The sequence below is a fragment of the Chiloscyllium plagiosum genome, chromosome 18, assembly GCF_004010195.1.
Source record: "Chiloscyllium plagiosum isolate BGI_BamShark_2017 chromosome 18, ASM401019v2, whole genome shotgun sequence".
NCBI classification, from domain to species: Eukaryota; Metazoa; Chordata; class Chondrichthyes; order Orectolobiformes; family Hemiscylliidae; genus Chiloscyllium; species Chiloscyllium plagiosum.
Genome location: NC_057727.1, coordinates 25,044,988 through 25,058,537, shown reverse-complemented (window position 1 = coordinate 25,058,537; position 13,550 = coordinate 25,044,988). Strand labels below are relative to the sequence as shown.

The window sequence follows — 13,550 nt, the reverse complement described above, 5'->3', positions numbered from 1 at the left end:
CCAGCAACACATTTTCAGCTCTGATCTCCAGCATCTGCAGTCCTCACTTTCTCCTTGAAGAAATTATAGCCCAGACTTTCCAATGGCCAAATAGTTATTTCTGCCGCTCAGATGAGAGTTACGTGTCAGGACCCCCTGAAATTCCACATGTAGTGAAATCCAAAGGAATTTCCTGGGAAATTGAGTAATCTGAACTCTTCAAAACTATCCATTTAAATTGGCTAACTGAGGCTTCTGCTGCAGTTAATAGTTCCTTGGGAAAAGTTGAATAATTTTGAAAACTCTATAGTCTAATTCCTTGATAATTATTCAACTAACTGCCCCCACCCCCACTGATATTTGTCCTTTCATGCAGGACCACATAATCCCATTCATACCAACCTACCCTAAATACTTGGTCATTCACCTGGCACCCTTCTACTTTGTAACCTGGTACTCTGTCCACCTTTAACTCTCAGTTAGCATACATGCACTTACCCTTTCAGAGAAGCTGTGTAAGAGGCTGATTGTGATGTTGGGCATTTTAAACCACAGAATACTACAACAACTATTCTGAAGAAGGAGCCTTCACCTCTTATTTTGTACTATGAGGACATAATTAACTTTAAGGAATATACCGCAATTCTGCATGATCAGAATGTCCTTTTGAGAAGTGTAGAGCGTTTCCTTATTTTTATTAAGAAAGTAACTTGTCACTCCTTGAAAAATCTGACCCAATGGGCTGGACGTCTTAAAAATGAGCACATTTATTTTGAAAATTTGATTGTGACCCTTTAAAGTCATTAAGAGTAGACATACTATGGAAACAAATTACAAATAGGCATCAGAGATTTTTAGCACTTCAATCTCTGTTACATTTCCTTGTGAAATTTACACCAAGCAAGTGATGATATTTGTTCTCTATTAGCACATCTATTACAGCTACATCTGTGAAAACTACACCTTAAACCAAATTTAAAATTCTTGTTGTTTCAGCGCTATGAATCTAGAAACTTTAGCACATACATTTTTGATATATGAGTATGCAGAACTTCAAATGGAAACAAGACAGTTTTCTGACCTTTCACACATGGATGTTAGGAGAGAACGTACCTTGTGTGAAGTACTTTCCATGATCTTAACCCTATTTCAGAAGCCCACAACTGCTGAAGTACTACTTGGAGGTAGTCACTGGTAAAATAGGAATTCGTGGCAATCAATTTGTACACACCATGACCATTCAAATTGTAATGAGATCAATCGGTAAATACTTCAGTGATGTTGGTCAAATCAATATTGGTTGCATCATTCAAAAAATGTCTTTGTTAAACTTTGAAGGTTCAAAGGAATTCTTTACACTTGAGTACAGACAGGCCTCAGTGTAAAGTCATGGCTGAAGAGTGACCCCTCTATCTTGACTGTAAAGTAAATGAAGTCAGCTGTGGAGTTAATTTCTCACACTTGAAACATTCAATTCAATCACAGTCAAGGGGTATTCAAAGTACTACAGAAAGCTTAGAGCTGACATATCATTGTAATCTAGCAATGCATGTTTTTTAATTGCTTCTGTTTTCAACTTGCATTGTAGCTTTCAGTCTATTCTTGTGATCCCTCAATGTACATACACTCAATCACTACAATTTATTGAATGTTAGTTGAGTTGATGCATAGTGGCAAACCCACTGGAGAGCAATTCGGAGGACCAATTAAATGAACTGGGTAGTTGGATTCAAATTGTAATAAGTGGAATTTGAATTTATGCTGCTCGTCTGCCATTTGGGACTGAGGTGAGGAAGACTCGGACAGTGGGCAATCTGTGGAATTCTCTGACCCAAAGAACTGAACATTTGAATTCAGGACAAACTGGTTTCTAGTAAATAATGACATCAAGGGATATGGGAGTACAGTGGAAATTTGAAATTAATGTAGATGACCAGTCATGATCTCGAATGCAGGAGCAGATTCATAGGACTAAATGGCCTTTTCCTGCTATCACATTCCTTTCCTATGGTGTTTCTAATGCTCAGCCATTACATTTTTATTCGTGGCCTGCTTTTTCAAATTACTTTGTGCATCCGATCACATTTTGAGGCTTACTGTAGACTATAACTTTGTAAGTTGGTTTTAGAAGCCTCAAAAACCTCCCAAGAACATGAGGTTGCACTATACCCTCAAGGTGAACTGCCAGTATGGATGTGGTTGGTTGCTGTTTTGATCTGTGAACAAAAAGTATCAAAACAATTCCAAAATGTGGCATGGTTTATCGAATCAATCAGTAGCTGAAAGGTTTCTTTACCACAATCTCATTAACCATGTTTTAAAACTGTCAAATACGTTGCCTTCAGCATCCAATAAAAAGCACATCAAATTCATTCTGAGTCACTGTCAATTTAGAACCATAGCAATCACACTCTGGATCCATAGGTAATTCTTTTCATTTCCATAATCATCCCTCCTCAACAAATTGAACTGGATGTTTTGCATGTTTTGAGCATCTGCTGACACTTGATGCAATGATAGTATCTCCGGATTTGATTTCTGTTTGTGCACATATATTTGTAATTAGATTACTCACAGTGTGGAAACAGGCCCTTTGGCCCAACAAGTCCACACCGACCCTCCAAAGAGCAACCTACCCAGACCTATTCCCCTACGTTTACCCCTTCACCTAACACTACGGGCAATTTAGCATGGCCAATTTACCTAACCTGCGCATTTTTGGACTGTGGGAGGAAACCGGAGGAAACCCACGCAGACACTGGGAGAACGTGCAAACTCCCCATAGACAGTTGCCTGAGGTGGGAATTGAACCCAGGTCTCTGGTGCTGTGAGGTAGCAGTGCTAACCACTGTGTCACTGTGCAAGTTGCTCAGAAATATTATTACACACCTCTCGAACCAGGGCTTTCTGTTTGAGTTAGGACAGGAACACTACACCACAAGGACTCTTGAGTTTCATTTTTATGCTGTAACTAGTCAGATTATATTCAGGTGAGAATTAGTTACATTGAGTATTCAATAAACTGGGGAAGGAACGAGTTAGGTACCATCTCGATATATATGCATTAGATGTTTTTGTTTTCCAAGTCAAAATCTTAAGGATTTGAAATCCCTAATTTTTGAAGACCTCGGCTGCTTGCATACCTACTTGCTTTGGAAATTTTTTTGTTATTAGATATAACACCATTTCTGACACCCAAACTATGATCACCTGAATCAATACAAAGTGAGGACTGAATCTGACATTACTATTGCAGCTCCAATCTATGTTGAAAATTTAGTTTAACCAATTGAATATTAAAGAGTTTTTAAAAAATAGGAAAATTTGATTATATTGTCCATAATTATATGCTGTAATGGACACACTTTATTACTTTATGATTTTGTTAAATATTTTGGATTTGATTTTAGAAGCTATTGGGAATCGGGGTAGCTATGATTTGAGAAATAACTGCTCATGCATTATTAATTTTTTTAAAAAGCCTCATTGAATTAAACCAAAGCAATTTTAAGCAATTAAATGCCTGTAAATATGGGTTCCAATATTGTCTTTTCATACTAAATTTGGAAGCTTTGTAATTAACAGAAATAATTGCTGTAATTAAAATCTTAAGCATTTTAAAAATTAATTTTTTTCTGCCTTGCTAATTATCAAATTGTTAAAACAAAACTAAACTACATCAACACCTGTTACGTAGTAGGTGCCTATCAAATTGATTTGCCAGTGTCAAAAGGGACTAGGATTTGCCTCAGCAGATAATGCTGGTTTCCATGGTGATGAAACACCAATCAACAGTCACTATTTTGGACTAGACTACTTTGGTTAAACAGAGGTGGAAAATAGCTTAATATGTGACTGCATTTGAAGATATTTGATTATTCTAAATTAAATGATTATCTTGTTTAAAAAGGAGAATTTTAAATGACTTGAAATATGCAACAGAACAGCAATCTTTGACTAAAATATTTCATATTTTACCCAGTGCTGTGTTCAGCTGGTGCAGTTGTCTGCTGTTTGCATCAATCCTTTCTTCACTGTATAGGTTGACTCTCTCTTTAACTGAGCTGGAAGAAATGTAGAAGTCCAGTGATTAGTTTTTGGAAATAACCCAATCAACCAGCTCTGCTTTTTATTTGATTATCAAGGTGACAAAGCTTCAAAATGGCCCGTAGACATTGTCATTTGTAAGTACACTGTTATCCCACATATTTCTGCAGCAAATGACAGGTTGTGTTTTAAATGGTAAATGGGTAATAGCATTAAAAGATGAATGAAAAGGTCATCTGATGAATGGGAGCCCTTTTCAGTGATTTTAAACATTTACAGCAACTGGCCTCTACTTAATGGTATAATAGACATTTTGTTTTCCACTTATGCTAGATATGCTTGCAAATATTTTAATGTTCAAGGTAGCGTACAAGATGGTTGCAACCAGGTGTACTGTAATAATGCGATTTGACATCAAAGCAAAATTTCAAAGGGGGCTGTCTAACTAAGTGGTTCTATGCAAAACATTTTGACTAATACATAAAAACATACAGCCAAGAGTGAGAATGTCAATTTGCATAATATAGCTTGACATCAAATAATTTTGTATATATTTGAAAAATACTCGATGATTTTTAAAAATTTATAACCAGAGGGGTCAAATAATCTTGACCAGTAGGGGAAACAGAATATTCTTTAATCAAGAAGCTGTCATGCGTTTTTAGCTTGACTAGTAAAAAAAAAATGCATAACTCAAGAAATATTGTGCATCCAGGAATTTGAATCTCGGCCAGGTCAGAATTTTATGGCTTACTGATGATCAAAAACTAATTTCCTGGCAAACTAGATAAATCTTTTGAACATTGTCTTCATTACTGATTTGTAAGCTATTGTTGTGCCTATGTATGTGCTGGTATTCTATATATACCAGTATTGGATATGGAGAAGAAATGCTAAATATGAGAAATTGTAAGGTGTGTCTGCCATTTAAATTGATAATCTCTATGCGCAGTGAAAGATAACTTAGCCCTTTGCAAGTATGATGCATTTAATGGTAATTGCCAATAAATTGTCGATGATTAGTTTATAGAGAGCGGGGTCATGAAAGAATGCCAGCCTTGTGATAGTGTGATGATGTCAGGGAATACAGAATTTGTAGCTGCAGTTTGCAAGAAAAAAATGCTGCTGATATGCATTATTGTGTTCAGTCAAGCGTCTTCAGTTCCAAGAGGTTTGAAGCTTCTTGAATTGAAGTGATGTTGAATCATTTGAGTATGTACACACTCAGGTACACTTTCTTCCTCTTGACTGATTCTATAAAACATGAATCCAACTATCAAGGTATAATTAACTACTTTCACAGGTGTAGTCCTTTAGTCTACCTTGATCTTTTGAGCACTTTGTTTCCTTTTAGGGAACAGTTTTTTAAAAAAATCTGTTAACAATCTTTCTTCAAAATCCACTGGTTTTTATGCAATTCTATTAAACTATCATCTCAGTCATAAATCAGCACCTCTGAAAAAAATGCGATTCTATACTTTGTTGAATAGTATTTAAGACATTGTATATTTGCATTTATTAAAGATTATTGTAATTTGTCATTATTTTATATACTTTTTCATTTAAACCATTTGAAACTGCATACATATGAAACGGTAGTAAACGTCATCTTTGACTACCCTTGCTGGCTCCCATGTTAGCCAATATTATTAACAGTTCTATATCTTCAGGTGTTCTTCCTCTCCTTTTTCAAAGCTTCTCTCAAACACTGCTACCCAGGAAAACGGGTCTTGACAGTCCTTGCAAGTTCCTGCATAATCTCCCTTTTTTCTTGAATGTTGGCACGACTCCTCTTATCCAGAGCTCCATGTTTGAAGCTATCCAGTCAGGGCAGGATAGTTCTTCTACTACAGCAACCACAAAACTGCTTAAAGTTCACTTGAGAATGTAACTTTAAGAAAGTTTTGGAATGTACCGTTACTGAAACTAACATGCCAATTCTAAAAGATGAGAGGCTTAACAAACAATCCAGATATTTTTCAATATATAATTTCAGTTACATCACACTGTAAACTTTTAATAAATTCTGTGTCCTATGATCTTATACTCCACAACCACCTGATGAAGGATCAGCGCTCCAAAAGCTAGTGCTTCCAAATAAACCTGTTGGACTATAACCTGGTTTGTGATTTTTAACTTTTTACACCCCAGTCCAACACTGGCACCTCCAAAACAAAACTTCTGACATTGTTTGTGAGTGTGTCAATGGTAAGCTATTCCTCTTCATCTTTCCCACCTTTCTGCAGCCACTGACAGGATTACCCACATTTATAATGACAGTCGCATTATGTCCAGTGGTCATATCACTGGACTAGTAATTCAGAACCCGAGATTAATAGTAGATTTGAATTCAATTAAAAGCTCATGTAGCTATTCAATTGGAAGATCATGTAGCTATTGGCAATTTGACGTAAAAAAAACCCCATCTAGTTTCACTAATGCTCTTCAGGGAATGAGATTTGTCATCCTAAAGTGGTTTGACGCATGTGTGTCTCCAGAGAATCAGTGATGTAGTTGACTCTTAATTGCCCTCTGAAATGCCACTAGCAAGCTGGTCAGAACAAGGGGCATTTAGGAATGGGTAGGAACTGCTGACCCAGCCATATCTTTCAGCTGTAAATTCAATTGTGGTCAGAGTATCAGTTCCCACTCTCTCTGTGTTACCTGTCATATCCCAAGGATCTATCCTTCACCTTATCTATATTTGTTGTCTCCATGCTGCCCCTCAGGTTCTCATGTGAAAGTAGAATGCTGTTTTTCACATGTATGATGATAAATCAGTTCTATCCCCTTTTCATCTCTCTTGACTCCTCTGTTGTAGCTATCATATGACTCATGATCCAGTAGGAGGTGAGCAGAAACTTTCTCCAATTAAATATTGGCAAAACTGAAGCTATTGTTTTCAATTCTTGTTCCAAAATCCTAACTCTAGCTACTAATTCCCATCCTCTCTGTGAATGGAAACACTAAACCAGTATGTTCTCACTCTGTGTCGTACTTGGATCCATATTTAGACCCTGTCCACCTCCACAATGTTGCAAGAATTGTGCCCCTCCATTCTCACTTTCCACCCTTTTTTATTCACTAATGGGACATCGGTGTCACTGCCTGGCCAGCATTTACTGCCTGTTCCTAATTGCCCTTGAGAGGATGGTGGCGAGCTGTTGTCTTGAACTACTGCCGTCCGTGTTCTGTAGGTTGACCAATAACACCCTTGGACGAAACTACAGAATTTTGACCTGGTGACAGTGAAGGGGTGGTTATATATTTCCAAGTAAGAATCGTGAGTGGCTTGGAAGGGAACTTGTGGATGGTGGTGTTCCCATGTATCTGCTGCCCTTGTCTTTGTAAATGAAAGTGGTGTGGGTTTGGAAGGTGATGTCTAAGGACCTTTTGATGAATTTCTGTAGTGCTTCTCATGGATGGTATGCACTGCTGCTAATGAGTGTTGGTATTGAAAGGAATGAATGCTTGTGGAAGTGGTGCCAATCAACTGGGCTGCTTTATCCTGGATGTCCTGTCAAACTTGATATGTTGGAGCTACTCTCAATTCAGCAAGTATTGACTATCCCATCAGATTCCTTGTAAATGGTGGACAGACTTTGAGAGTCAGGAGATGAATTATTCAATGCAGTATTCCTTATCTCTGACCTATTCTTGTAGCCACTGTTTATGTGGTGAGTCCAGTTGAATTTCTAGTCAATGATTAGTCCCCAGGATGTTGATAACTGAGGATTCAATGCTGGTGAAATCATTAAACATTGGGGGACGTTGGTCAGATTGTCTCTTCTTGGAGACGATCATTGCCTGGTATTTGGGCTTGTCAGCCCAAGCCTGGATATTGTTCAGACCTTGTTGCATTTGAACATTGATTGCTTCTCTGAGAATTCATGAACTATTTTGAACATAGCGCAATCATCAGCAAACATCGCTACATCTGACCTTATTGGAAGGAAGGTAATTGAAGATGGTTGGGCTGAAGACACTATCCTAAGAAACTCCTGGTGCTGAGATAACTGACCTTGAACAGCTACAACCATCTTCCTGTGTGCTACATATGACTTAAATGAGCAGAAACTCCAGATACCTACTGATTCCAGTTTTACGGCTCTTTGATGCCATGCTCAGTTAAATGCAGCATTGATGTAAAGGGCTTGATGTTGCTCTCACCTGCCATCTGGAATTCAACTCTTTTGTCCATCTTTGAGCCATGACTCTAATGAGGTCAGGAGCTGAGTGGTCCTGGTGAAACCAGATTGGGTGTCAGTGAGCAGATGATTGCTGCACAAATGCTGCTTGATAGCAGTGTTGACACCTTCCATCACTTTACTGATGATTGAGAGTATACTGACGGGACGGTAATTGATTGGGTTGGATTTTTCCTGCTTTTTGTTTACTGGGCATACTTGGGCAATTTTCCACATTGTCAGGTAGATGCCAGTGTTGTAACTGTACTGGAAGAGCATGGTTCTGGAGCACAAATCTTCAGTACTGTTGCCAGAATGTTGTCTGGTCCCATAGCCTTTGCAGTATCCAGTACCTCCAACTGTTTCTTGATAAGACATGGAGTGAATTGAGACGAGATATGCCTTTTAGGACGGATTTGTTCTGTCCTGTTTCTCTTGGAGACACGTGTCGTAAATCTGGTGCCAAGGTGTCTGCATGGAAAACAGAGTAAACAGTTTAGGGTTTTAAATTAGGGAAAAGCATGAGTGGATGGAGTCAGTCACACAGACCCAGAGTTTCAGTTTTTGCTTTCAGTTGTTGATGTTGGGGTTGTGGAGTTGCAGCTGCGAGATTCAGATCTCTCTCTGCTTTTGCAAAAGCCATGAGATTCATTCTGTCAGTGTTCCTTCTCCTGAACTGGAGGAGACGCCGAGTCAGAAATCTGTTTTGCTGAATTTACCCTTGACAAGTATGTGTTTATGGGATGCTGCTGTATTGGAACAGCTGATGAGTAGTTTAATAATATTATTTTAAGTATTTCGATAGAATTAAAGTTATGCCAATTTTTTTTTGTTTGGCCAATTGAATCACATCACCTTACACTTGCCTTTAAATAAGATTAAACTTTAGGTCTATGCTATCTACTTGATATGTTTTGAGGGGGCTTTGGTCTGATCCCCAGCTTGTTGTTCATAGTTGAGTGGGGGCTATGCTGGGCTGTGAGGTTGCAGATTGTACTGGAGGACAATTCTATGGCTGTTAATATCCAGTGCGCTTCATGGATGCCCTGTCTTGAGTTGCTAGATCTGTTCAATATCTGTCCCACAAAGATGGTGCAAAACACAATGGAGGATATTTTTAGATTAGATTAGATTACTTACGGTGTGGAAACTGGCCCTTCGGCTCAACAAGTCCACACCGACCCGCTGAAGCGCAACCCACATACATTTATCCCTGCACCTAACACTATGGGCAATTTAGCATAGCCAATTCACCTGACCTGCACATCTTTGGACTATGGGAGGGAGGAAACTGGAGCACCCGGAGGAAACCCACGCAGACACGGGGAGAATATGCAAACTCTACACAGCCAGTCGTCTGAAGTGGGAATTGAACCCGAGTCTCTGGCACTGTGAGACAGCAGTGCTAACCACTGTGCCACCGTGCTGCCCAATGAAGGCGGACATTGTGTCCACAAGGATTGTGTTCTGGTCACTCCCTACTGATGGTGTTATGGATGGATGATCTGCAATCGGCAGATTCAGGATGAGGTCAAGCATGTTGTTTTCTATCTTGTTGGTTTCTTTACCATCTGCTGCAAATCCAGTCTAGCAGCCATGTCCTTTTGGACACAACCAGCTAAATCAGTAGTGCTGCTGCTGTGTCACTTTTGGTGGTGGACATTGAAGTCCCCCACCCAGAGTCATCTTTTGTGCCCTTGCCACTCTCACTCCTTCCTTCAAGTGTTGTTTGACATGGAGTATTGATTAGTCACCTGTGAGAGGACGGTGTGTGGTAATCAGCAGGAGGATTTCTTTGCTTTGTGTCTGTCAGACGCTATTTAAATAAAACTTTTGAATTTTGTTATGGTTGCTTGTGGTTCAATTTTAAATTGTTTTCTAATGTTTCTGTCAAGTGCCTTGGGACATTTTATTACATTAAAGGCGCAATGGAAACAGAAATTTTTCATTATGTGTCAAGTCTGACAAGTCGACTCATCGTATAAATTACTTCTATCTTAAGAGACCATCAGTGTGAAATGGTAGATAGTCAATGCTACTATAGAAAGTGATGAAGGATAATTACTAAGAAAGATTGTTGCAACTAGAATCCTATTTTAAAGTCAATGTTACCTCTGTATATCGACTTGTTTTTGAAGTTTAGCAGAGTCGGGTCTCGCAAATTAATGACAATTAGCATTGCAGCCAAAATGCTAAGAATGTTCAATAGTTGGCAGTGTGAAGATGTCAGATATTTCTGATACAGCCCTGTTTGAGCTCTCAAGAAATAGAGATGTGTTGCATACCTTTGTCAGATTTAAGATTTGCTTATAAGGTAAATTTCCATTTAGGTTTGAATTGTAAATCGTACTCCAGATGTACTCAATAAGTTTACCTTATATCAGTTTCTCTGTTCTTCTTTTCTCCCACAATAAGATGTGATTTCCCTTACAAAGGTTGAATTCCAGTACTACTTTGTGTGACGTTCCAGATAATGGATGGAATCTTATGAACCCATGATGGTGATTCAGGATGAAAATCTACAATGTCCTGATCAGGTTAGGTTAGTGGTCTGACATGTTTCTGTCTCTGGGGAACTTTGCTTGAAGAAGGTAAACCATTGAAATGGATACCTCTCCATCAGTAGCAAGCAGAGCTTAAAAATGTGTTGCTGGAAAAGCGCAGCAGGTCAGGCAGCATCAAAGGAACAGGAGAATCAAAGTTTTGGCCATTCCTCCTTCGGGAATCAGTAGCAACCAGTCAATTAATGGCAAAGTTAACAGGCCACCGGATCAAGCTGAGGAAGCTGCTTGAATCTAATGAAGGATGGACCAGCCACCATCTCTCTCCCATTTCTCACCCCTTTGAGTGGAGCCTGGCAGATCCCTGGAGGGAATCTGGGATTCCAGTAAAGCTTTTGATTTATCCCCATTCCATTCTGGAACTAAGATCATAAGCACGGTGTCTCAGTGGTTAGCACTGCTGCCTCAGCACCAGGGTCCCAGGTTCATTTCCAGTTTGGGCAACTATCTGTGTGGAGTTTGCACATTCTCCCCGTGTCTGCGTGGGTTTCCTCTGGGTGCTCCGGTTTCCTCCACAGTCCAAAAAAATGTGCAGGTTAGGTGGATTGGCCATGCTAAATTACCCGTAGTGTTAGGTGAAGGGTAAATGTAGGGGAATGGGTCTGGGTGGGTTGCTTCGGCGGGTCGGTGTGGGACTGTGGGAGGAAACCGGAGCACCCGGAGGAAACCCACGCAGACACGGGGAGAACGTGCAAACTCCACACAGTCAGTCGCCTGAGGGGGGAATTGAACCCGGGTCTCAGGCGCTGTGAGGCAGCAGTGCTAACCACTGTGCCACCGTGCCGCCCACGGTCTAACCTAATCTAACCTAATAAAAAACTACTTGTGATATAGGGCTTTCTGTCTCTATTCTGTGGAGGGTCTGTCTGTCTGTCTTTCTTTTACAATGTTGGCCTAGAAAATGTGACTACAAATTATTTTCATAACCTCATCAATTTTCTGATAGGCATTCTGCATATTTCCACAAGTCTTCCAGTTGTGCAAATAGCAAGAGACGTTCCACCTACTATCATTAGTTGGATGGTACTCTTAAAGGCAGTTTCTTAGATATAATTGCCTTCCTTCAGTAAGGTCTTAGCAGGCAGACCTTCTGTTCTCAATATCCGAAAACTTTCCAGGTGGTAAGATTTGCCTTGATGCCACTAGTCTATTTTATCATGTGTTGAGTCAAATTTTGATTTCACTAACTACATTGCATTTTCAAGTTTGCTGGGTGCAGAACTTCTGATAAGTTTTCCTTTTGCAAGACTGTGGGTTCTACAACTAAAACTGGCATGTAATCAGTACTTTGCCTCAATTCTGATATGCTCTCAAACTGGAATCTGGTGTGCTGCATAACAGGAGCCTTGTGTGTGGGTTCTTACTTGACATTTGAAGACAGATGGGTTCACTGTGGCACCTTTGCATGTTGCCTTTTAGTGTTGGTTTCTTTTAGAGTGTGACAGTGTAAGTGTGTTCATTGTATGATATTTTGTATCTCTTGTCAAATGAATGGCCTCATTTTTAATGAGAGTTATAACTTTGTGAAGGCTTTAGAAATGAGAACTGCTGTTGTTTGATTTTAAATGATGTGATTTTCATTGAAGAAATTAAGCAATGTGTTAAATCTTCAGTGTTAACTTTAGTGGTAATTGCTGAAATTCTTTGAATCTGGAAGTCCGAAGAAAATGGCTTAAATGATTAAAACATTTTTCTAGATAAATTACTTTACTGACTTTTTTGATCTGTAGTATTTGATGTACAAAGTCATAGAACAATTTCTTTATTCACGTTTTCAAATTCTCACTGTGATTGCATTTTATTAGGGTAATAATGCAGCTATTCTACCAAGTTCATTAAGTCATTTCATTTAGAATTTTATTGTCAAGTGTATATTTCATGTAAAAATACAGGGAAAAGTTATGTAAGTTGCCCTACCACCACACCTATATTAATGATTTGAAGTCATACATGATTTTTTAAAAAAGTACATTTAAGACAAAGTTCATCACATTTCAGTTAATGGTTTCTGGAATTGGAAAGCTGATTTGAGGAACAATGGAATACCCTGAAGATGGAGATGGGATGAGATCATCATTAAACATGTAATTTGTTCTCATTGCACAATCACCATACAAGCTTTGATGTCCTCAACTGATTTCAGTTTGCCTGAGTTTATTTCTTGGATGCCTTCACCACCTACTGTTGCAGCTCCCGAAAATGTATTTGCTATTCTGATAATCCAAAGAACATTGGTAGTAGAAGGTTCACAGATTCGCATTACAATGCCATCATTGTCTTTGCACACATTTGGGGCATCTAGTTTTAGTTTGCTGATGTAAAATGAATTCCAAGCATAGTATAGTATTAAGTTGCTGCAAGAGTAACAGATATTGGCTTACACTTATTTCCAGCCATTGTTTCTATTACTGTAGTAAGTGATGCTCCATCATGGTTTGCAGATTGATCGCCAACACTTGTCAAAATTGCTGTTTATTTCAATAGTTTGGAATGATCTAGCTGCCAAGAATTGGCCTGGATCTGCTTCTTCCATTCCCTCAAAATTTGTGATTATAAATTTTAAGCTGTGGAATGTAAAGATTAGGTGATCTGTATTGCATTGGAATGAATTCACATGTGCCACTGTTGTTTGATGGCTGAGCTAAAATGCTAAAAATCTCTCAACACCAGGTTATAGTCCAATAGGTTTATTTGGAAGCACCAGAATTCGGAGCTCTGCTTCTTCACAACCACCTGATAAAGGAGCAGTGCTCTGAAAGCTAGTGCTTCCAAATAA

General features: G+C 38.9%; 1 protein-coding gene across 4 annotated transcripts in view; it reads left to right on the top strand.

Moving 5' to 3' along the window:
- iqsec1b (IQ motif and Sec7 domain ArfGEF 1b) overlaps nt 1-13,550 on the top strand; it is a 489,188-nt gene that overhangs the window by 245,132 nt on the left and 230,506 nt on the right. Inside the window, exon 1 of one of the 4 annotated variants that reach the window (XM_043707990.1) lies at nt 4,026-4,163. The exons of the other annotated variants lie outside the window; for them this stretch is intronic. Within the exon in view, the coding sequence (XP_043563925.1) occupies nt 4,141-4,163 (23 nt within the window). The 5' untranslated portion in view covers nt 4,026-4,140. Of the gene's footprint in view, nt 1-4,025; nt 4,164-13,550 lie in introns of those variants that run through there. 4 annotated transcript variants of the gene reach the window in all.